This window comes from Schistosoma haematobium, chromosome ZW (genome assembly GCF_000699445.3).
Source record: "Schistosoma haematobium chromosome ZW, whole genome shotgun sequence".
NCBI lineage: Eukaryota > Metazoa > Platyhelminthes > Trematoda > Strigeidida > Schistosomatidae > Schistosoma > Schistosoma haematobium.
Window position 1 is genome coordinate 87437473 of NC_067195.1, and position 25689 is coordinate 87463161.

At 36.7% G+C, this 25689-nt stretch overlaps 1 protein-coding gene across 1 annotated transcript in view; it reads left to right on the plus strand.

Annotated features, from left to right (window-relative positions):
- The window catches only part of AP2M1_2 (AP-2 complex subunit mu), a 114409-nt gene that overhangs the window by 9195 nt on the left and 79525 nt on the right, over positions 1 to 25689 (plus strand). The window contains exons 10-16 of the mRNA XM_051212611.1: positions 2108 to 2184; positions 5485 to 5551; positions 7120 to 7266; positions 9121 to 9185; positions 17193 to 17277; positions 18189 to 18777; positions 22193 to 22611. Of these exons, the coding sequence (XP_051072801.1) occupies positions 2108 to 2184; positions 5485 to 5551; positions 7120 to 7266; positions 9121 to 9185; positions 17193 to 17277; positions 18189 to 18777; positions 22193 to 22611 (1449 nt within the window). The remainder of the gene's footprint in view (positions 1 to 2107; positions 2185 to 5484; positions 5552 to 7119; positions 7267 to 9120; positions 9186 to 17192; positions 17278 to 18188; positions 18778 to 22192; positions 22612 to 25689) is intronic.

Below are 25689 nucleotides of genomic sequence, written 5' to 3' on the forward strand. Positions count from 1 at the left end.
CCACGACTCCACCTCTCGAGATTTGAACCCAGGACCTATCAGACTCGCGCGCAAATGCTTAACCTCTAGACCACTGAGCCGGTATTCAGTGGTGTTAATATCTAACTGCAACTAATCTACGAAATTGAGCGACACATCCACTATTGTTTCCAGTGTGCTACTATCTCACAACAGACGCTGTTGCGCTTCAGTGGTCACTGCTTCTCACTAGAACTCCAGAAAATACCTGTTGAAGCCAGTCACTAGTGAGCATATGTTGATTAGTATCACAAGGGGTTTTTGTGGATATTATAGTAAGTTTATTATGTAAGTATAATTTGAAAAGCTCAATGAAATTGAGGTAATCGAATTATGAAGTGATATTAACATTCAAAATGTGAAAAAAACACATGAGTTGAGATAGTGGCGAATATTAACAGTTCAAGAAGATGATTTTAATGGAGATACGTTCTTTGAACTGGATGGTTGGATTATGAAACTTTCATTGTCATTCTAGACAATATCATCAGTACAAACTTCAGATCGAAGTGTGCTGTGAGGATTTATTCCTTTATTAACAAATAGCTCGTTTTTTTCAACATTAAATTTGATTAGTTTTTGTTAAAAGTTTTCTCGTTACTCTCTGGGTATTTTGATTATCTTCCATCTCGAAGTTAAGATGGTTTGTAATTTTTATAATTGGTTGGTAAGTTGGATAGATTTAGATGTGATCATTGATTGCTAATTGATCCGAGTGTCAAGCTTCTGAAAATTCGTTGGTCTTCTTTAGATTACCTCTGTCTAAGGGAGGCTACCCTTAACTCCGGTGGTTTCCTAGTCCTGGTAAGTCTTGGACATTGAACACAACTTGCCGCCTCTCGAGTGTACCCTGTTTACACTGCACTCGAAAAACTAGCTGCTATGGTGCAGTCTAGTCAATTTTACTATAAGGAGTGATACATATACATATCGGGTGTCTATAAATTTTTTAGTTTCAAGCCGCGAAATTTCCCCAAACAAACTCATGTCTACGTACATTGATGTAAATGAAGGCACCTCGTAGTGTTTCATTGGTAGTTGGTGTTGTAGTTGGGTCAGCTTATTTTATAGATGTTGTTCAGCTTTCCTTTTTTTGTCATGTTATCTTTTGATTTGCACAAGATTGATCAAAGCGATTTTACTGGCTTATGGATTACACCTTTTCCAAATTGTCTCAATAATCTAGTTGTAACTTCTGGAATATCTTTCTCATCCATCAGGATTGACCGACTTCTCCAACTTTGTCTGTATGAACACCAATTACGTATCAAAAACTATGATATATCTTTATTTACATCAATGTACGTAGACAATTGTGGACACAAGTTCGTTTGGGGAAATTTCGAAATCTTAGACAAAGATAATCTAAAGAAGACCAATAAATTTTCAGAGGCTTGTCACTCGGGTCAATTAGTAATCAGTCGTCTTACCGAAATTTATCCAATTTCAAAAAACGTATCAACACATATAAAGTCAAGAAGAGGAGACAGTCAAGTTATTAAAATATTTTGAGTGTAGTGTTTTGTATAAGCTTTTCCATCATCTCCAGATCACGAGAGTTAGTGAAGTATTTAAACCTTTCTTCAGTTGACGAAGCGTTAATGAGGTAGTATAAAGAAACTAGTTAACAGTGTGTGTTGAATGATTACCTACCTATTGACTGCCCGTTCGATGATAATGTACGTTAAAATTTATTCTATTAGCTTAGATTGTTCATTTTGTATTGTTTACTGGTCACAGAATTAAAACATACGGCTTTCAGCTAGTTGACTGCTTGTTTTAACCTTGTTCCAGCTGATTCGGCTTCACTAACCAAGTGGTTTCACTAGCTCTCACACAGAAATAGCGTAACTGAAAACCGAATACACAAACCTGTACATAGCAAGTAGTGATTCAGAGAAAAAACTGATTCTTTTGTCAAAAAACTACTTAACCTTAATTATTCGTGTCGTTCTGTTAGTGGCTTTGAACAATTCGACTCAATTAAGTAACCTTCATGATAATGATAGCGTTCTGTTTCATGTTCAATATCTTTTTCTAATTAAATCTTATTCCTATTGTTTCCTTTGGTTGTTTTTGCCTCAACTAGGAAGGTAACTTGTTACATTTAACATACCTAACATTAATGAGGTTCAATGTAGAAACTGGCCGTTATCCCAAACCATGGTATGTTGGACTCCTTTGTTTTTTTTTCTTTTCAGCTCAACCTATGCCTGTAAGTGTTTGTATCTGGTTTGTTGGATAGTTGTTTTGTCGTAAACATCCTAAATGAGAATTGTGGCTCTTTAGTTCAAACTATACTTCATCTATTTTTATTTAAACATCTGAGTAGTATATTTATCCATTGTAATAAAAGGTAATTAATGACCTGAATACTTAGACATGTATTTCATTACTCATGTTTCAAACCTTAAACAGTTATTCGTCTTTATGCATTGGACTTAATTTTAGTCATGGATATCAAATTCAAATCGATGTCCCACTTAATGCGAAATCGTCCATCTTTCTTTCACTTACCCCAATTACTTACTTATTTACTCCCGTTACCCCTCATGGAGGAGCATAGACCGTTCAGCAACATTCTCCATCCAAATCTGTCCTGGGCAATCCTTTCCAGTAGTTTCCAGTTGCCATGCATCCTTTTCATGTCTGTTTCCAATTCCTGACTCAGTGTGTTCTTTGGCCTTCCTCTTTTTCGTTTCCCTTCAGGATTCCAAGTTAAAGCTTGCCTCGTGATTCAGTTTGATGATTTCCTCAATATGTGTCTTATCCACTTCCATTGTGTTCTCCTAATTTCCTCCTCAGCCCGAATTTAATTTGTTCTCTCCCACAGTAGGCTGTTGTTGATGGTATCCGGCCAACAACAGATATTCAGTATCTTACGTAGACTTACCTCAATAGCTCTTCAATATTATACGAGAGAATTCATTGTTACTTCATTATTTATGATTCGGTAACGAAATGGTTATTATTCCAATGTCCAAATAAAAAACTGTAGTTTTGTTCTTAGAATTGCTCATCAAATGATAAATAGCTGATAACCTAGCTAAATAGAATGAATTAGAATGAAAAGACACCATTTTTGAATGATCGAGTACATATTTATTGACTTAATAAGACAAACTCACAATGGCTGTAGAAGAGTGAAATCCAATACAATGAGATATGATTACATTATATACCGCATATACATGTCAGTATAACAGTGCGATCAATTATATTAAACATGTAAGTATTTGACAAATATAAATATAGATCACTGAGGGAGTGTATGGTTCAGTATGTGCAACACGTTCCATTGTCACTCTTCAATGCATAGACCTAACTTCGTGAGCGTTGGATTAGTGGTTAAAGCGTTCAACTTTCAACCACTAAGTTTCAGGTTCATATCCTCCTCGCGGTACTTCGATCTGGACAATTGGGTAGTATCACTAGCCGTCACTCTTAAAGTGCAGCTCAAAACAGAGTACTTAAATTTGTATGGGGTCATCACCGCCATCATCATGTGATCCATAAATTTGTCTTGGCATTTGTATAGTGAAAAAGGCACATATTAATGATCAAACAAGATAGATTGATTTTAAAAGTAATTTACACCTTAAACTGTGACAATACTTAAAGAACTATTAAAAATCAGTTAGAACTTTGTGTATTTTTTCCTGGTTATAGATTCCATAGCATTATACACTCACAAACTTACTCAAAAAACGAATACGCGTGGACCTCCAAGTCTTATTGTGAGCACACATTGTCAGTTGTATCTTAAAAGATGTCGTATACTTTCGCACTATAATCAATTAAACAAATGAATTTCTGAAATTATTCATCATATGGTCTTTATGCCTGTATGTTTTATACCGAATAAAATCGTTTACTACTGAACTTTTGTTAATATGAACTAGATCCTTCTTAGATTATTTCTATATTTTCTATAATTGAATGAATCGTTTAAGGTTTGTCGAAATAAGAAAGAGTTGGTTCAATATCTGATTAATTTTAGTTTGAACCAATGAGGTATATTTACTTAATTACTTACCTACGCCTGCTACTCTCAGTGGAGTATAGGCTGCCGACCAGCATTCTCAAATCCACTCGGTCTTGGGCCGTCCTTTCTAGTTCTATTCAATTGTTGTTCATTCTTCTCATGTGTGCCTCCATTTCTCGACGTAATGTGTTCTTTGGTATTCCTCTTCTCTTTTGGCCTTGAGGATTCCATGTGAGGGCTTGCCTTGTGACGCAGTTGGGTGCTTCTCTTTATTCCCGCAGCAATTCGGAAAACTCTCGCTCTCTTACATTGTACGAGCATGATAATCTGTTCATTTCTGCTAAATTTATTCTTCTCAATTATACATACTACTGACCATCTTAATTTCAAGTGGATCCAATCATCTTATTAGTAAGGGTTTGTAATTTCCCGTTGTTGACATTTAGGACTGTAATTGATTATTTCCTATCTTATGTGTGTTACTTCTATTGAGTATTTAATTAAACCTATGTTATATTTAGTATGTCGTTTATGGTGATATTCAGAATACGCATTTTGTCCTATTTACATCCATTCAGTTGAATGTACTTGTATCACAGTGATAATGTTTGCATTCGATAACACATTGGCGTTTGAAGTCTCAATGTGAGCATCAACACTAGAATTCATGTGCATCCGTTTTACTGATTCTCAAATGGGACAAAACATGCGTCTTAATTTCCGTCACTACCCATACACTAAATATAATCATCGTCTAAATATGACTTCGGTTACTTACCTCTTATTGATAAAATCTATTAGTATTCCTTGGTCATTCATTTCTGTTAGTAATAGTATTGTGAAGCAATTTATTGTTGAATTCAAAATCATACATTAAATACATCTACTGTTCGTTATCCTCTACTCACTCTGTCATTCTTTTAATTTTGTTGTTATTTGGATTGCCCTCCAATTTTATTCTTGTTCTCTTCATTTCAATCATCTACTGTCCGTCATTTCGCTTCTGGTTGTTACTACATACTACTTATATCTGTTAACATAAGTAGCATACACTACAATAGCACTGTGGTATATTCTTGGTCTATTCAATAGTGAATATCTGTGTTACAATTGATTGATCGCCGGGTGGTGATCAATGTCATGTATTTCAAGTCCTTTTTAGTGAAAATCTAATCCTATCGACCAAGTTTCAATGTAGCTACCAGTCTAGGTGAGTCGACATTGCATACATTGTGTTGAGATGAGATGGTGGTTGGAGAGTTAGTCAATAGGGGGAACCTTAGACCTTGGTTTAAATTCATTAAATATCTGTCATTCAACTCGTGTTGTAATCAATAATTAGTATCTATGTTGAAATAGAAAAAAAAAACAATTTTAGAAAAGTTCCCCTTTTAGTAATTATCAATTTCATTATTTTATTGAAACATGATAATGTACAATTCATCTTATCTATTATATTTTACTATAAAAAAACCCCGAAGGGATGAAAATGATTGGAATTTATTTCGTGATCAATTGTTCACATTACATAAGCTACAAATGGGAAATGTAAGTAATCAATATCAAATGATTATTAATAAATACATGTTTAAGTTATTAATTATGAATGAATAAATAGGTAAATTAGGGGGGGGGTGATTTATTTATTTGAACACCTAAATATTGGTACAAAGGGGGCACCAAATAGATATGTACCATACAGGTCACCTGATTTGTGAGTAGGCTTTGATATTTCCCGGGTGGTTTTCATAGGGGACTACACCCGAAGCCAGGACGCATTTTTCGCCTTATTTGGGACTCGTCAGCTGGATGTATCTGAATTCCAGAATAGATATTCACTCTGGGACTCGAACCCAGTACCGTTTGTTTCGAACGTCATCGCGTTGTCCACTTAGCTTATGAATTAAGGCAATACGCACAGTATGCACATATGCCAATAAGAGACTGATCAATTGTAGTCCTAAACATCAATGAGAAGATTCTAGTAAACAATACCAAGTGAATTCATTTTTACTCTGTGGTGGTAAAAAATAATTCTTCATTATTATTGTAAAGATTCTGGAGCAGTATACGAATGCATTTCTACTAATGATTGTACATGATATTTGTAGTTCGTTCAAAACTCGAAAAGTCGTATTCTCTCAACTCTGTCTTGTACTTCGAGTATTCATTTATTTAAACACATAAACATTCGTACCAGGAAGCACCAGATAAATATGTGACACATAAATCATGGATTCGGATTATGTGAAGGCTAGGATACTGATCGGGTGCCCAAACCGAAACAGATAGTTTTATTAGGGGACCACACCTAGAATATTTAATCTGAAGGTCTGATCCACAGGGCGATTGAGCAATGTCACGAGGTGCTGTCCCGTGGCAACCGGTGTCCAATAATTGGTTCATACACCATTTGTTCCTTCAGGATACTGGAGCCCATGTGGAGCATTGGTTTGGAATGAGGGTTTTCCAACTCCCTCAGATGGATCCTCCATATGCACCACCCCGGTTAGAGCGCCGGACATTCGGTTTTCGTCCTCTCAATTTCTTAAGTAACAGTAATGTCACGAAAAGTCAGTGAGTAGGACCTCCCTGGCAATGGGTGTATACGCCTGGCCATGTGAGAGCATTTGGAGAGGGTGAGCTGAATCTCCCCACCCTCGACAGTACCAGGGCATTTGTGGGAATGAATGAACGAATAAGTTTGAATGAGTGATTGAGTGACCAATTGAAACACTGTTTGTACAATTGTAAATACATTAGTATTGAATACTGGATAAGTAATGAAATTTCAAAACATGGAAATACGTTAACTGGACGAACCTGAAGTTTACACAGTGACTCCAACCCCAATACCTTTGGCTCCAAGTGATTGACACATTATCCACTGATTTATTGCGTCCGGATAGCTACTAACTTGTTCAACGGGTCTAATACTTATATCATTACTATTTAAAGCGAGAAGTACTGAGTTCAAGTCTCGGAGTAGACATCAACACTGGGATATAAATGTATCCAGCTGACAAATGGTTAATAGTAATAAACGTGTATATTCAAGTCCACAGTTAATTTTTTGATAATAACTTAATTCTTTCTTTCTTTTTGTTTCATTGTAGCCAATTAAAATTAATGAATCGTTGGTAAAACGTTTAACCTTTGCTAGTCAAGGACAATTAGCACCATTAAGTGCTGTTTTTGGTGGAATAGCTGCACAAGAAGCTATGAAAGCGATTACATTTACATTTACACCAATTAATCAATGGGTAAGTTTTATTAGGACCCGTGAAAATGAACTATATTATAAGTGTATAGTTGAACTTAATGAGTAGTTAAACAATACCATATAGTTTAGTAAGTACTATATGTTAACAGTAATTGATAATTCTACACTAATTTCAACTAGTCCTATAACCAGCGTTAAGATATGGCACATGAATACGCGGCAGTTTAAGTTGCCAAATGAACACAAGATGAGATTGTAGAGATGCAAAGCAAAAGAATCGAAATACTAGTATCAATAATATTGAGACAAGCTAACAATAGAGATTATACTTTAAATAGAAGATATGAAATAGGAGATGGTGGAGAAGATTTGTAGCTAAGGTGGATGATTATGATGGAATTTTGTTCTCTGAGCTGGATGGTTTGAACGTGGAGCTTTCATCGTTCATCAGCACAAACGTCAGGTAGAAGTGAAGTGTTCGAATTTCTCCACATGTGGTTCACAGCTTGTCCTGTAGACCTCGATGTTGATTGGTCCTTGTTGGCCTTAAGGTTGTTCAGAAGAACGATGAAAGCTCCACGAGCAAACCATCCAGCTCAGAGAACAAAACTCCATCAAAACGAAATAAGAGTATGATACTTATGAAATGATATTGAAATAAATAAAAAAAAATAGAGAAAGAGACAGAGTGAATACATTTTCACTAGTTCAGTGACGGTTAATTGGGGTCAAGACATCCAACTTTCCGCTATTACAATTTACAAGTTTGAATCCCATCTCACCTATTTCTGTCTATCCAACTGGTAAGTATCATCAGCCTTCAAATTTACTGTATAATTTGAAACCAAATACATAAATATGTAGCAGCTAAATTTTAGCGAACGAGAACACAAGTGGGGACAACCGAATGTACTTCAATACGAAGTTACAGAATCTCTTAGTAAAATCTGATAACCATACAGTAAATACTTCATTCACAAACTGTCAATCAATCGTCTCTTTCGTTTCCACACCAATCATTCTCCGTTCTCGTTCTCTTTCCTTCGATCTTTTTAACCTTCTGCCGTCAGATATTTCACTTTTTGTTGATGATACATACTACTTATATCTGTTGACATCAATAGCGCACACCACAAAATAAATAAATCCCTCATCTGCAGTATACAGACTTTGCTACAAAAAATTTAATCCAGAATTGTATCCGTGGCGATGTGTTGTCTTGATAATTTCACGTAAACTATGCATTGAGTGGATTGTTCATAATAGTAGGATAATAATATATTTCCAATATGCCAACAAGTAGCATATGATTTCATTGAAATCACGAACCAATCAAAATTAGACCGCTATCGAAAACCTGAAATCAGTGAACAGCGGTTTCATCCTATCTTTGTACTCTCTAGCAGTGCAAATTCACAACCCTATTATGCGGGAACCAAAACAAAGATATTCGCCCTCGCACGTGAATGGTAAACCTGTAAACCATTGGGCCGGGATTGTGAGCAATCGTTTCGATACCATGATAGATATACAGGGTTCTTAGACACCACCAGGTCAGATAGGCCAGAGTTTGCCGAAGGAATCGCGATGATGAGTGATGTAAACCCTAGGATTTAGAAACACTAGTACCGTGGCATCACCTTCAGTGGCTAACAATAATTAACTTTAGCTTCTCCTGCTTTTACTATGAATTGATCAGTTTATTTTCTCGCCACAGCGTTTGGTGGTACGGTAATAAATGTCTTGAAAGAATAACAGGAACTGGATGTCGAAAAGCATAAACAGAATCTTTTGAATACAATTGTATGCTTTCCCAGTGGACTGATTCATCAACAGTAGACTCTAGGAAGTAAAATATTTTTTTAATTATTTCTTTAACTTCATCATGATTTAGCTGTACATCCATTGTGCATCGATTGTACCACTTGAAGTCAATACGCAATCAAATGAATTTCCCAAGTTAGTGATACACTTCTTTCTCGTTTTTGATTTCGCTAATATTCATTAATAATTAGTTAATGACCATGTGGCGGTCATTATTCAATATAATCCCTAAACTTCGTATACAGTTCGTATTGACAACCGTCACTAGATAATACCCCAACGGTATATTAATCAGAAGGCGAATACGAAGTGTTGATTACGTTTATTATGGGACCACACACAGATATCCACATTTACAGGTGCGTTAAACAAGCATGAAAGAGTTGTGCCGAAAGGCAAAGAGGCAAGCGAGTGAGTCAGCGAATACGAGTACGAGTAAGCGAGTACAATTAAGAGAGAGAGATAGAGCAATGAACATGAATAACATGGACATATAATATACATAGTGAAATGAGTGAATGAATGAATCATCGAATCAATTTAGCGGTTAGTAGTAAGACTAGCAGCGTGAATAAATGCTTAAGCAGTAAGCAAATGCTCAAGCATACATGTTCATTCATTCGCAACAGTAATAAAAACACAATGGTATAGATAAGTTGCTATTGTACGAATGACTCTATCTGTTAAATAAGTTAACAAAACGGTTTAACCGAATTAAATGTGAACAAACTCAATTACACGTGAGTTGCTATAATAGTTCCCCACCCCAGCAAACAAAGATACAAAACAGTGTCTGTGTTTGTGAAAAAAATGTCAAATTTAACAGAAAGGTAAATATTCGGAATTTACGAAATTAAGATGTATGATAAAACTATTGTGTAAGTTATTACAAATACATGTAAGTTTGAGTTCGTATATGTCCGTGAGGCCAAATAAGATAATAATGGAAGATCGAAAGAATACATAAAGTATGTCGAATATAAAAATAGATAAGTTAAAGAATTTCGATGTGTACATAGAAAACAAAGATGAAAGAAATTTACATCCGAAGAGGTGAAAGAAATTATTAACTCAAAATCGTAGCTATGTATCGTTGCGGCCATCTCACTCTTCAACCATATCTTGTCGTTACTGGATTCTCTTTGTTTGTCTTTGTCGATGTCGTTGATGATTGGAACTCACATTTCGGTGATTCGACGGTTTTCGAAGTATCTCTATGTACTGGCTGATCGTCGGTTTCGATGAAAGCTGGTTTGATTCGGTCGATGCTAATTACATCCATTTTCCAGCTTTGTCTACCGTAATAGTCTTCTCGTTTCTTTTAATCACTTTGAATGGACCATTGTAGTCCGGTTGTAAGGGACGCTGCACATTATCCCTTCTGATAAACACATGGGTACTGTCGCTCAGTTGTTTTGGTATGTACACACAGTGTTGATGTTGCCTCGGGAGTGTTATCCTTAGATTACTCATATGCTGCTTTAGACGTTGTACATAGTTGGCTATATCAGTTGGAACGCTTTTACCTGAGGTGAAAAACTCTCCTGGTAGACGTAAAGTGGTTCCATAAACCAATTCTGCTGGGCAGCATCCTATATCTTGTTTGATTGTTGATCTTAAACTCAACATGACTAATGGGAGCTTGCTGGCCCAATCATTACTGCTAGTGACAACTGTAAGAGAGGCTTTGAGTTGTCGATGTAATCTCTCTACCATACCATTCGACATCGGATGGTAGGATGTTGTGTGAATTCGCTTGATTCCGAGGAGCTCTGTGAGTTGTTGGAAGAGGCGGCCCTCAAATTGAACTCCTCTATCGGTTGTAATATTAGTAGGCACGCCATAATAGGAAATCCAACGCTCTACTAGGGTTTTGCTATAGTTTCGGCTGCAATGTCTTTTATGGGCACTGCTACAGGCCATCGCGTGAATCTTTCAATGCAAGCGAAAATGTAACCAAAGCCATTCGAAATCGGCAGCGGTCCCATAATATCGATATGTATGTGCTCGAATCTGCTATCAGGGTGACGGAAATGACCTACTGTGGAACCGCTGTGGCGATGTATCTTAACTTTCTGGCATTTTATACACCCTTGCGTCCAGTTACGAATATCCCGGTTCATACTTGGCCATAAGAAACGCTCGCTGACTAGTTTGATGGTAGCCTTTGTTCCAGGATGCGAAATATTGTGCATAGCTTCGAAAATGTTTCGTCTTAGTGGCTTTGGAATAAATGGTCGTGGTTGGCCCGTAGAAATATCGCACATGATGCTTACTTTTTCCAATGGGGTTTCTTCCAGTACTAAAGAGGTTGTATTGGGAGACTTTAGTCTCTTTAACTCGACATCGATATTTTGCAATGCTGTTAATTTGTGATAATCGATTTCGGATTGGATGAGAGCGTTTACCATCGTTCTGGATAACGCGTCTGCCACTTCGTTATTATTGCCTTTGATATACTGTATGTTAGACGTAAATTGCGAAATAAATTCTAATTGTCGAATTTCCCTCGGTGAGTAGTTATCCTGTTTGGCGTTTAATGCTTTTGTGAGGGTTTATGATCTGTACATACTGTGAAAATGGTACCCCCAATCATATGTCGGAAATTTTTTATTGCTAAGTAAATTTCTAATAGTTCTCTTCAAACGTACTATATCTCATTTGAGTAGGATTTAATCTCTTAGAGAAGAATGAAAGTGGTTCCCATGTACCGTTTACTAACTTCTGCAATACGGCTCCTACTGCTATGCTCGATGCGTCCATCATGACGGCTAGTGGTGCTTCGTTCTTTCGTCGTACTAACATCGTCTTCTCGTCTAGCGCTCGCGTAGCGTTCTCAAAAGCCTGATAAGCATCCGTTGAAAGACAGAATGTTCGGGTATGTCCTGGCAAAGCGTCCGTCAAAGGTTGTAATATTATTGCACAGTTTGGAATAAGTCGTCTATAATAGTTAGTCCAGAGAATTGTCGTTATTTTCTTTGTGAATCGGACAACGGATAATTACGAATAGCAGAAACTTCTGTCGGATGCTATACAGGCTTTTGAGAACGCTACGCGAGCGCTAGACGAGAAGACGATGTTAGTACGACGAAAGAACGAAGCACCACTAGCCGTCATGATGGACGCATCGAGCATAGCAGTAGGAGCCGTATTGCAGAAGTTAGTAAACGGTACATGGGAACCACTTTCATTCTTCTCTAAGAGATTAAATCCTACTCAAATGAGATATAGTACGTTTGGAAGAGAACTATTAGAAATTTACTTAGCAATAAAAAATTTCCGACATATGATTGGGGGTACCATTTTCACAGTATGTACAGATCATAAACCCCTCACAAAAGCATTAAACGCCAAACAGGATAACTACTCACCGAGGGAAATTCGACAATTAGAATTTATTTCGCAATTTACGTCTAACATACAGTATATCAAAGGCAATAATAACGAAGTGGCAGACGCGTTATCCAGAACGATGGTAAACGCTCTCATCCAATCCGAAATCGATTATCACAAATTAACAGCATTGCAAAATATCGATGTCGAGTTAAAGAGACTAAAGTCTCCCAATACAACCTCTTTAGTACTGGAAGAAACCCCATTGGAAAAAGTAAGCATCATGTGCGATATTTCTACGGGCCAACCACGACCATTTATTCCAAAGCCACTAAGACGAAACATTTTCGAAGCTATGCACAATATTTCGCATCCTGGAACAAAGGCTACCATCAAACTAGTCAGCGAGCGTTTCTTATGGCCAAGTATGAACCGGGATATTCGTAACTGGACGCAAGGGTGTATAAAATGCCAGAAAGTTAAGATACATCGCCACAGCGGTTCCACAGTAGGTCATTTCCGTCACCCTGATAGCAGATTCGAGCACATACATATCGATATTATGGGACCGCTGCCGATTTCGAATGGCTTTGGTTACATTTTCGCTTGCATTGAAAGATTCACGCGATGGCCTGTAGCAGTGCCCATAAAAGACATTGCAGCCGAAACTATAGCAAAACCCTAGTAGAGCGTTGGATTTCCTATTATGGCGTGCCTACTAATATTACAACCGATAGAGGAGTTCAATTTGAGGGCCGCCTCTTCCAACAACTCACAGAGCTCCTCGGAATCAAGCGAATTCACACAACATCCTACCATCCGATGTCGAATGGTATGGTAGAGAGATTACATCGACAACTCAAAGCCTCTCTTACAGTTGTCACTAGCAGTAATGATTGGGCCAGCAAGCTCCCATTAGTCATGTTGAGTTTAAGATCAACAATCAAACAAGATATAGGATGCTGCCCAGCAGAATTGGTTTATGGAACCACTTTACGTCTACCAGGAGAGTTTTTCACCTCAGGTAAAAGCGTTCCAACTGATATAGCCAACTATGTACAACGTCTAAAGCAGCATATGAGTAATCTAAGGATAACACTCCCGAGGCAACATCAACACTGTGTGTACATACCAAAACAACTGAGCGACAGTACCCATGTGTTTATCAGAAGGGATAATGTGCAGCGTCCCTTACAACCGGACTACAATGGTCCATTCAAAGTGATTAAAAGAAACGAGAAGACTATTACGGTAGACAAAGCTGGAAAAATGGATGTAATTAGCATCGACCGAATCAAACCAGCTTTCATCGAAACCGACGATCAGCCAGTACATAGAGATACTTCGAAAACCGTCGAATCACCGAAATGTGAGTTCCAATCATCAACGACATCGACAAAGACAAACAAAGAGAATCCAGTAACGACAAGATATGGTTGAAGAGTGAGATGGCCGCAACGATACATAGCTACGATTTTGAGTTAATAATTTCTTTCACCTCTTCGGATGTAAATTTCTTTCATCTTTGTTTTCTATGTACACATCGAAATTCTTTAACTTATCTATTTTTATATTCGACATACTTTATGTATTCTTTCGATCTTCCATTATTATCTTATTTGGCCTCACGGACATATACGAACTCAAACTTACATGTATTTGTAATAACTTACACAATAGTTTTATCATACATCTTAATTTCGTAAATTCCGAATATTTACCTTTCTGTTAAATTTGACATTTTTTTCACAAACACAGACACTGTTTTGTATCTTTGTTTGCTGGGGGTGGGGAACTATTATAGCAACTCACGTGTAATTGAGTTTGTTCACATTTAATTCGGTTAAACCGTTTTGTTAACTTATTTAACAGATAGAGTCATTCGTACAATAGCAACTTATCTATACCATTGTGTTTTTATTACTGTTGCGAATGAATGAACATGTATGCTTGAGCATTTGCTTACTGCTTAAGCATTTATTCACGCTGCTAGTCTTACTACTAACCGCTAAATTGATTCGATGATTCATTCATTCACTCATTTCACTATGTATATTATATGTCCATGTTATTCATGTTCATTGCTCTATCTCTCTCTCTTAATTGTACTCGCTTACTCGTACTCGTATTCGCTGACTCACTCGCTTGCCTCTTTGCCTTTCGGCACAACTCTTTCATGCTTGTTTAACGCACCTGTAAATGTGGATATCTGTGTGTGGTCCCATAATAAACGTAATCAACACTTCGTATTCGCCTTCTGATTAATATACCGTTGGGGTATTATCTAGTGACGGTTGTCAATACGAACTGTATACGATGTTTACGGATAATATTTTTTATATTTTTTATTTTAGCGCATAGGTATTTGTACAAGGATGCACTAAATAAATATGCTCCTCACAAATTTCATTGGTTGTATGTGTGTACTGTGATACTGATCGGTTGACCAAGCCGAAGTAGGTACGTTTCTTAGGGAGCCACACCCCGAGCCTTCGACCTGAACTTCTGATCCACAAGGGAGTGGAGCAACGTCAGGAGATGCAATCATATGGTAGCCGTTGACCAAAGATTGGTTCATACGCCACTTGTTCCTTCAGGATACTGGAGCCCATGTGGAGCATTGTTTTCTAATGAGGGTTTCCCAGCTCATCTGGGTGGACTCTCTATATCCGTCAACCCTATTGAATCGCCGGACATTCGGTTTTCGTCCTCTCAAGTTCGTAAACAACACCCCTCCACGTGAAGGCAATTAGTATGACTTCCTGGCAGAGGCTATATACGTGTGGCCGTGTGGGAGCATTTCGAGATGGAGAGTGTACTGTCCCTACTCTCGGCCGTACCACGGTATTTGGTGGCCGCCACAAGTTGCATAGGCCGCCTACAATCATTGTTGCAGTTTACTATGATCAAAATATACCGAAATTATACGTAAAAGTTGATTTTCATCACTAATCATTATTAACTGGACATTCATTCAGAGAAGGGAAATTATGTGAACAATTCATTGTATCTTAATTTTTGAACCAAACGATAATGTGTAACTATCACCCTCTTTTCAAAATCCTTCAAACCTCTCATAGATCATGCAAGGTATTTAATCTGCTAATTCCTAGTATAATCATTCTTAATGTTAATAATTTACGATAAAATGAATATATAAATGTCAGAAGGCGTTTTGTGGATATTATAGTAATTTTAATAGTTGAGATCATGATTCAATTGAAGCTAGACCATCATGGAAAGCCTGGAAGCATTAGATGGTCGTTTCATCGTATTATGGAACTCCTCAGCACTGCGCATCCACGATCCCGCATAGCGAGATTCGAACTCAGGACTTATCAGTCTCGCACGCGAGTGCTTAGCCTCTAGACCTGGGTTCGGACCTCGCGAGGTGGGATCGTGGATGCTCACTGTTAAAGAGTCCTACAGTAGGACGAAACGGTCGTCCAGTGCTTCTAGGTTTTCCATGGTGTTCTAGCTTCGATTGATTCATGATCTCAACTATTAAAAATATATATAAATATTCATAAGTTAATATCTTCATTCCATTCTCTCTCTCTATGAAGCCTAACATTGATTAATAGACGGTCCAAATGAAATTAATTGTTCCATAACGTATTCCAATTTCAAGTCCTGCTAGGAGTATGAAGACAGTTCCCCAGTTGCCCATCCTGTAGAAGAATACTTTTTCTTAAGGAATTTGAAGAAGGAATTGGGTTAGATGTAGTCTTGATGAACTGTGAACGTGTCGTCAAGTCTCACGAAACAGCTGTTACAAGTTGATCACATACGGCTTCACCATTAACACATTTACCTCAACCAGATAGTCTGTATCTATCTAAGTTGTTTAGTTCAGCATTCATTGATTCCATGGATGGGTCCAACATCCTAGTTCGATGAGAAATACTGGTGAAGGATATTTATAGTTAAAACAATCCTTGTTATTCTATGAATTTATAGAGTATCTATCAAAATTATCAACAACCTATGAGCTTGTTTTTGTTTTATAAGATTAGCAAAAAACATAAATACACCTTATTGAAGACTTTTCTAATAATCACCATAAATCTTGATTAACAAATCAGTAATAAGGTATACACAGTTAATTAACTAGTATTCCTTTGTTACTTATAATATTTTTTTGCTTTAAATAAAATAAAGCACCCAAATACATTGGTACGGCCGAGAGTAGGGAGAGTTAGCTCTTCATCGCGAAATGCTCTCACATGGCCACGCGTATACAGCCATTGCCAGGGAAGTCCTACTCACTGCCTTCTCGTGATATTACTGTTGTTTAAGAAATTGAGAGGACGAAAACCGAATGTCCGGCGCTCTAACCGGGGTGGTGCATATGGAGGATCCATCTAAGGGAGTTGGAAAACCCTCATTCCAAACCAATGCTCCACATGGGCTCCAGTATCCTGAAGGAACAAATGGTGTATGAACCAATTATTGGACACCGGCTGCCGTGGGACAGCATCTCGTGACATTGCTCTATCGCCTTATGGATCAGAACTTTAGATCGACGGCTCCTGGTGTGGCCTCCTAAGAAAACTATCTGTTTCGGTTTGGGCACCCGATCAGTATCCCACCCCTCACACAATTCAAATGAATGACTTATGTGTCACATTGCCTATTTGGCGCCTTCTTGTACAAATGTTTAAAATAACTATATTTTCTGTTTGAAATTCATCTTGATCATCCTTGCTAACTGTCGTCTATTCTGTAATCTTTTACTTCATATATTATTATTATTATGATTCTATATTTATACATACCGCTTATTACATAATCTCTTTTATGTAACAGTTATTTGTCAACTCGTTATGCCGCTTTAATTCAATGTATCGGTGTGTCAAATCTTCAAAAAATTCATAATTTAAGTGTTTTTATGGTATGTTATATTGTTTTAATGTTTAAAATCGTTTTATAATTTAATCAATTTATTATACAATTGAACTGTTAATTTGTGGGGTATATCAATGGGCTATTTTATTTTGATGACATTTGATGGATTCGGATTAGATAGGTATTACTGAATATGACTTTATCTCCTTTAACTGTTTCCGATTACCACTTATACTCTTACTACCTCTACCACTACGGAATTTGAGTCGACAACTGCATCTCTGTGCTAATGTGGTATAGCAACTCGAGCTGATGTACGTACGTACGAAGTTCTACGTTGTTACTGACTGACTGACTGACTGACGTTTACCTGTCACCTTCCCTTCATAGAACTAATCACTGAGGAATAGATCTCTAAAAGCAAAATTAATAACTCATCGACTTAACAGTTCATTATCAGGGAATCAAATCCCGTTTTTATATACAACTATGATAGTAGAATCATAAAGTTTGAAGAAGTCAACAGATGGTATTCAGCTATTGATGGAAATATAGACGACTGTCTTTTTCTATCCGTCAGGAATGCTCATCTATTATACTCATAGAATTGATAGTAGTCATAGTGTTTGAATTATCACTATTCACTTCGTCACCAAGGTATACCTGTAATCTTGAAGGAACTAATGCTACACTCGTATGTCTCACTTTCATCATCCAGCTTCGAAATCTGAGATATTTTGCTGACACTTCCAACCGTCAACTTGATACATGATATCAAGTCATTTTGATTAGTGAACACAATGTAACTTAGTAAATAGAATCTGATCAACACTGAATTACTAGAAAAAAAAAACATAAGATTGGTCATTACTTATTAGGAAGCCATTTGTGTGCTACTTTTATTGATCAAACTTCACTTCGCGTTTGACTTTCTCCTTCATTGTTATTATTTTACAGGTTGGTTGTGGTGCGATTGGTTGTGAATTATTAAAGAATTTAGCATTATTAGGTGTAGCCACTGCTGGATCTAATGATGATGATTTACATTCAGCGAACAACGTGACTGATTCTAATCAACATCAATATTGTTATCGTCGTCATCAATATGAACAACAAGAAAACAACAATCAATTTACATATAATACAACACTCGATACTTCATTGATGTCTCATGCGAATGTTGATGATAGGGATTATCATCAAACGTTGTCACATTCAGCGGTAGACAGTCAACAAGAACACGGCAATTCACCTTATCCTAATGATCAACTCACTAATAATTCTGAAACAATTGTCAAGTCAATTATATCACATCAAGTTTCTACATCTCAAAGACAATCAATAAAATCTGTATTAAGTGAATCAATCATTAATAATAGGTGCCCAAATATTATTGTCACTGATCCTGATCATATTGAGAAGTCAAATTTAAATCGACAATTTCTTTTTCAATCATGTCATATTGGTTTGTCAAAAAGTCAAATTGCATGTGATACTGCTAAAAGAATTAATCCAAATATATCAGTGAGAGCGATGTGTGATAAATGTGAGCGAAATTTAGTATTTTTTAAAAAAATATTTTACTGTTCAAACAATTGGTCGTCTTGAGTGTTGTTAGAGGTGTGAGGGCGGTTATCACTTTCCGGCTGCCCACACCGTGGAAGGGTTCTTCTGGAGATACATGAAAAGGAAACTGGATGAGAGGTGGTCTTGGTGACCTGAGAGTGTGATCACAGTACCCAAGGGACAACTGCTTGAGGTCAGTAACACACGTCCTTTTTATGGGTAATTTTTGTGTTAGCTCCATGCTTGTTGAGACCTTACCGCTGGAGACGGATATCCGTGGGATAAGGCGAGGTGTGCATTTTTGAGGTCGACATTTCCTAACCCCACCCCTCCTTGTGGGAAGGCAGCATCACTGTTATGCTGGTTATCTGAATGAAACACCTTACTGCTGTCACACCTCTGTACAGTCAGTAGTACGACTTCGCCTTCGGACCTTGGGTTTTTCGCTTTTAGTCTTACCGCTCTTCAACCGACCTGTCTGACATGGTAGGACCTTGAGGAACGGTTGTTCCAGCCAGTATAGCTCGGTTGCTTCATCACGATAAGCAATCCCGACCACCACGTCAAGGTAGCAACAACGGTTAAACTCATCATTTACGTAAGCTACAGGTCAAACATACTCTGTGGATAGATGTTTCTAATGTTCAAACTCAGTGAGTTAGAGATATTGCGAGGAAGATACTTGCTGACGAAGGTTTACTACAACCATAAAGGAATTGAATTATGTTACAGAGTCGTTGCTTGTATCACATATTGTTGCAGCCGAAGGCTTTACCACTCAATTATTTGTTTAATCTGTTGTCGAATAAATGTGTTAAACTAGTTCCTCTTTGAATAGTTTATTTATTTATTTTATTTATTCGAACACATAAATATTGGTACAAAGGGGCACCGAATACATATACGCCACACAAGTCACTTGATTTGTGTGTGAGCTTTGATATTGCCCGGGTGCCCAGACCGGAGCAGGTGGTTTTCTTAGAAGGGCACATACGGAGCCTTTGACCTAAGAGTTTGATCCACAAGGCAGTGGAGCAATATCAGGAGATGCAGTCCCGTAGTAGCTGGTGACCAACAATAGGTTCATACACCATTTGTTCCTTCAGGATCCTGGAGACCATGTGGAACATTGGTTTGGAATGAGGGTTTTCCAACTCCCCTAGGTGAACTCTCTGTATCCACTAACCCGGTTAAAGTGCTGAACATTCACTTTTCGTTCTCTCAATTTCATAAACAACACTCGCACCTTGAGTAACTAAATTCTTTCCAATATTAATTTCCTTCAAGATTTCAAATGCACTTTGCTATGATGAGTCTGAATTAACAGAAAACTTAGATCCGTTAGTGCTTACGGATCCCATCCATTTGTCTGACATCAAAATGTAGTACAAGAGATACCGAGTCGCTTTCGATTAATCACTAAATTACAACTTGATCAATAAAATTAATCGACACTATGATCTAGTCGATGATTATATTGATTAGTATTAAGCGATCATTTTTATTGTCCTCTAGTTATATATAAAACTGATAAAATTCATCTGAACAAATGCTATTGACGGTTAAAGATATTTAATCATTCAAATAAGAATGCCAGATTATTAGTTATAAGATGACAGTCAAAAACTGTAGATGACATGCTAAAATGAGCTTCAAAAGCTTACCTTATGTGTGTGTTTCAATCCACTACACAACTCGACACTCGATGATGACTAATGCGCGAATAGGTTGCAAGAAAACTAAAATCTCACACCACACTATCAAGACATCGGTTGTTGGACTGAGCCATATAGGTAAGTGCAGACTACATTATCAGTGTCGGCATGATTGTAACTAGTGGTTGGAGATTTTGGGTAACAGGGCTCAGAATATATCGCAATAGCATAGGTGCGTTCACTCTATGTCTTTCTTTAGTACGGTCTAAACTTCAAAAATAAACTCATAAACGATTTTACTCCACTAAACCATAATTCCTACTCCAATCGCCGCTTTGACGCCTGATTTTTTCTATTATCACCATTAGTGTTACTACCTCTGGAATTCTGAGATTTGCTCTGACGATTTCATTTCGCTGAGCTCATATGGTGTGGCAACTTGAACTGATGTACACATGTTTCAGGTTCTATGTTGTGTATGACTAACTGAGCAAACAAAAAGTTATTTTCCATATGATCAACTCTTATAATGTTGATTAAAGCTCTGAAGCCAGATTAAACTGATGAAACAATTTATACGCCTTTTCGCTTTCCAAAATTCATTATTAACATCATATTGAGTTTAGTTGTAAGAAAATTTTATTATCAACATTCTGTAAAACGACAGATTTTATTAAGAGGTAATACTGAAGGATGGGACAGTATTATCTCCCTGCAGCAAGTATGATATCATCATTTGTCTAAGTCTATTCCAGGTACATCTGAAGACGATAGCAGACATGCGAAATCCGGCAATGCTACTTTCCGAAATCTTTCCTTACTCAATGATCTAAAAGCCAGTAAAGCAAAATGTCGAAAATAACAGGATATCAAAGTACATTTTGAATTATAGGTCAATGTATCTTAGTGTATGAAATCTAAGCTGAATATTTATTATAGGAAACGCACAACACGAGGTATCTCAGTGTGATGTAGTGCGGATGCTTAACGCGGGGCCTTCAGCTAGGAGTGTATCCAGTGTTCAGTATCAATGTTGAAGAATTACAAAGCTATTCATAGATTTCTTAACCGTTACACATCCATTGATTAATACAATACAGTCAAATTATTTTCATTTAAAATTAGAAACATTCATTGAGTTTATAATTTGACATTACACAATGAACTTGTTTAGAGAACCATTGGGAACCAGGAATTACCGAAGGGTTGTTTCACCCTAGTTTAGAATACCTTACCAGTCCTTATCCCCTATCCTGCCTAGAGTTGAACCCATGATCTTCAGACATCTCAGTGACCACCTAAATTCTAGACTACCGATTTGACATCCAGCGGTTTTCATTTCTAATTTCAATTTGAAATCTTGCCGGTCTATTATCGTTTGCGACTGGTGTTAGTTGTCTCGTGACCGAACTCTATACATCGTGGCTTTTCATTTGAATTCCATGTCCGAACGTTAACTCCTTGATGTGGAGCCTTAAAACTCTGGGTTCAATTATTGATGGAGTTATCAACATTCATTGCTGAGGAATCCTGTACTAGGATTAGATAGCTCTATATCACTTCCTAGTTTTCAATGATACTCGCACCAAAGTAAGTTCGTTATGTGAAACGTTGAACTTCAACTATCCTCATAGTCTCCTATGATAGAAAGTAATTTAATCGAATCTATCCACAGTTTTATTCTTTTCATTTCTGCCAATTTTTCGTTTGTTTGTTTGTTCGTTTTTCCCCAATTTCCAGTTTGGCCAAATACTGAAAAGACTATTTTCACTGATGAATTTTTATTACAAGCAACAAAGTGCAGTAATTACAAACAAGCGATAACATCTCCTTCAATACTCAATACTTCTTCATATAAACATGGTATTGTACTAGCTGCTTTAGATTGTGTACCAACACGTCGTTATTTAGATTCACGTTGTGTAACACTACATTTACCATTGATTGAATCTGGTACTTTAGGCACTAAAGGTCATGTTCAAGTAATTTTACCTGATATTACTGAATCATATAATAGTCAAATGGATGATGATGTTCATAATAACAATGATGTAGATGGTAATGGAAATATTGATAGTCAAGTGAATACAATACCATATTGTACATTGAAATCATTTCCAACCTTACCAATTCATTGTATTGAATGGGCACGTGAAAAAGTGAGTTTAATCATTAAATTTATTTATGTTGTGATGTTCATCATAGTAAACAAAATGTCCACATTCTCATACATAGTCAATCGGCGATTTCATAGCTTTCATACATAATTAGTTGTTCATGCTATACATGTATTTTCTGGTTTTGTCGGTGTTTGCGCTAGCGATAATCGTGCGATACCGTGAATTTACTGATTTTGGTTCTTGTAGTTCATTGAATGTTAACTAGATCATCTAAAGATAACGCTTTTGCGATTAGTCCAATGAGTTCTGGCACTGAGGTTTGATAGTATTATAACTTATGCCCTGTGTCCTATTAATATATGATATAATGATACCGCCAATTAGAGAACAGTCAATTATCGACCGGACCAAAGACGCGTAAAACCCGTACAAACAGTCTAGAGTCCTTAATGGTCCAATCTCAGCCTCTGCGATATGAATCATTTATTTCAAACATACTGGGTTTATATACAAACCAAAGAGACCACAAAATAGAAAACAACATTTGTACAAGAATTAGCCAAAAGTGGCTATGAATGTGGAAGGTAGTAATCGATAGACAGGGCATAACTCCAGAATGGTAAATCGTATAATAGCAGTTCATAGGTCAGAATAAAGCTTATGACAAGAGGAACACGATTATGAATAGTTTAGTTACTTAACAACTATACGATAAAAATATACGTATAGTATTGGTCCATAATGGATCCCAAAAGTTACCACTCGTTTTTGTCATCGGGATATAACAAGTAGAGCCGTAGGATTTGTTCTACAAAGGAGTCCTATGTCTGTACAAGACACTTATAACCAATGTTTCCTAGTTCACAATGGCTATATTAGCTGGAATCAGTTCCTGATGTTAACCATTTTCACGGATAATAGTAATATAGTGTTAGGTTCTGATAAGCACAATGAATGGTAACTTTTGGGATCCTTTCATGGACCAATTCTATGTGTGTACTTTTATCGTATAATTGTTACGTAATTAAACTATTCATATTCATGTCCCTCTTATCATAAGCTTTATTTTGACCTATGAACTATTACTATACGATTTGCCATTCTTGAATTATGCCGTTTATTAATTACTACCTCCCTCATCCACAGCCTTATTTGGCTAATTCTTGTACAAATGTTGTTTCCTATTTTATGGTACGATTTGGTCTGCTTGGTTGATATATAAACCCAGTATGTTTGAAATATAATGATTCATACGCAGAGGCTGACATTGGTGTTCTCAAGTTGACAGGCAGGGCTAGGCAGAAAGCAGGACCATTAAGGACCCTAGACTGTTCGTACGGGTTTCACGCATCCTTGGTCCGGTTGACAATTCACTGTTCTCTAATTGGCGTTCACAAGTATAACACATAGATATTGAAATGATCTCGTGTAATCCATACAACATTATTGAAATGTATGTCCTAAAAGAAATTTGGACATTCAATCTCCTATCATCATTTACAAATAATTTTTTTACTCAATTACCAAGTAGTTAATCATTTACAGCCGACTTGATGTCATACTTTTTTGTTTAGGGTTTGATATCACTTCCCTTATGCCCGTACGGAAGCAGATTTAACAATAAAAGGGGGTTCGAACCTACATTTTAATAGTTAAAGATCAAATGTACCAAGTATCTGTCTATTTTAATTTCTAATCTCATGTATATCAGATTGCATCAAGTGAGATTATTTTAATTCGTAAAGTTTTTTGTTGTTGTTATTGTTGAATGTTTCACTGTTCATTGTGTTTATTTTAGATCGATCTGCATCAAATTCTGATGTTTTCGTTTTTTCCCCTCCTTCTCTCTCTCTCTCTCCCTTACACACACTCTCTCTTGCTCTCTCTCTCTCTCTCTCTCATTGTTTATCCTATTCACATTATTGTCTCGTATTGACTAAAAATGTACTCGTTCCTGACTGATTGCTATTGTCTATCCTATTTAAGGATAAGTAGGGTAGGTGGATACCCATATGAGAAATAATGTTTATGTAAAGAATTGTCTGATGAATCGAATAAATATTTGCCAAAACAATTTTACAGACCTATTGTCTTTTTGTCTAATGAATAAGTAAAAAGTAAAAATTTAACTATTGAATAGGAATGAATTGAAGTGAAAATTACCAAACATTTTTCTAGTGTAGTTGATTTGTTCTCCAAAAATATAACTTTTGTGTTAAATAAAGTTTTTATTAGTTGAATATATGTGTCAATGTAAACTAGATCACCATGGGAAACATGGAAGAACCTGAAGACTGTTTCGTCCTTGTATGAGATTTCCCAGCAATGCGCATCCGTGACCCGGTACTCGGGAATCGAACCCAGGGCCTTCGGTTTCGTGCACGAATGCTTAACCTTTGAACCACTGAGCCGGTATCCCACGATGTTAATGTCTAACTTCAATCGATCCATGAATGGTTCATTCATCCATTGTCTGGGTTCGATACCTGTCTCTACCTGACACGGATTGTACTGTTGAAAAGTCACGTACTACAATGAGATGGCCGTTCAGTGCTTCCAGGTTTTCAATGATGGTCTAACTTACATCGACTCATAAATTCAACTATTAAACTTACTACATTCTCCACAAATCCCATTCTGAAATAAAGTTTTAACTGATGCTTGTAAAAATTTATTTGATTTTGAAAAAATATAGTTGTACAGCATAAACTATTTATGGATAAAGTTTCTTCAAGATAGGGTTTCGCAACTTTCTATTGTGATATCATAATCTGTAGTATATTCAACCAAGTCAAAGGTGACATATTCCCTTACTAATAATATTAACTGATTATTGTTTCATGTCACGAATTCCTTAGTGTCTACATCATATGAGTTATTAGATTTTGGACCCTGTAAGTTAATAACATCTCATTCATCGTGAATTATGTGAACTAGGATAATTCAATGGCATTTTGATATCTATGTTAGCTAATTAAATGATTATATTGACTTCTACAAAAATGTTGATGTCCTATGGAGAAGCCATAACCGAACACGTTCAACAGTGTTTGTAGTAAGATAGTTGTTATTGCATACAATGACCAACAATCATGCAACATTGTTAATACTTACTTT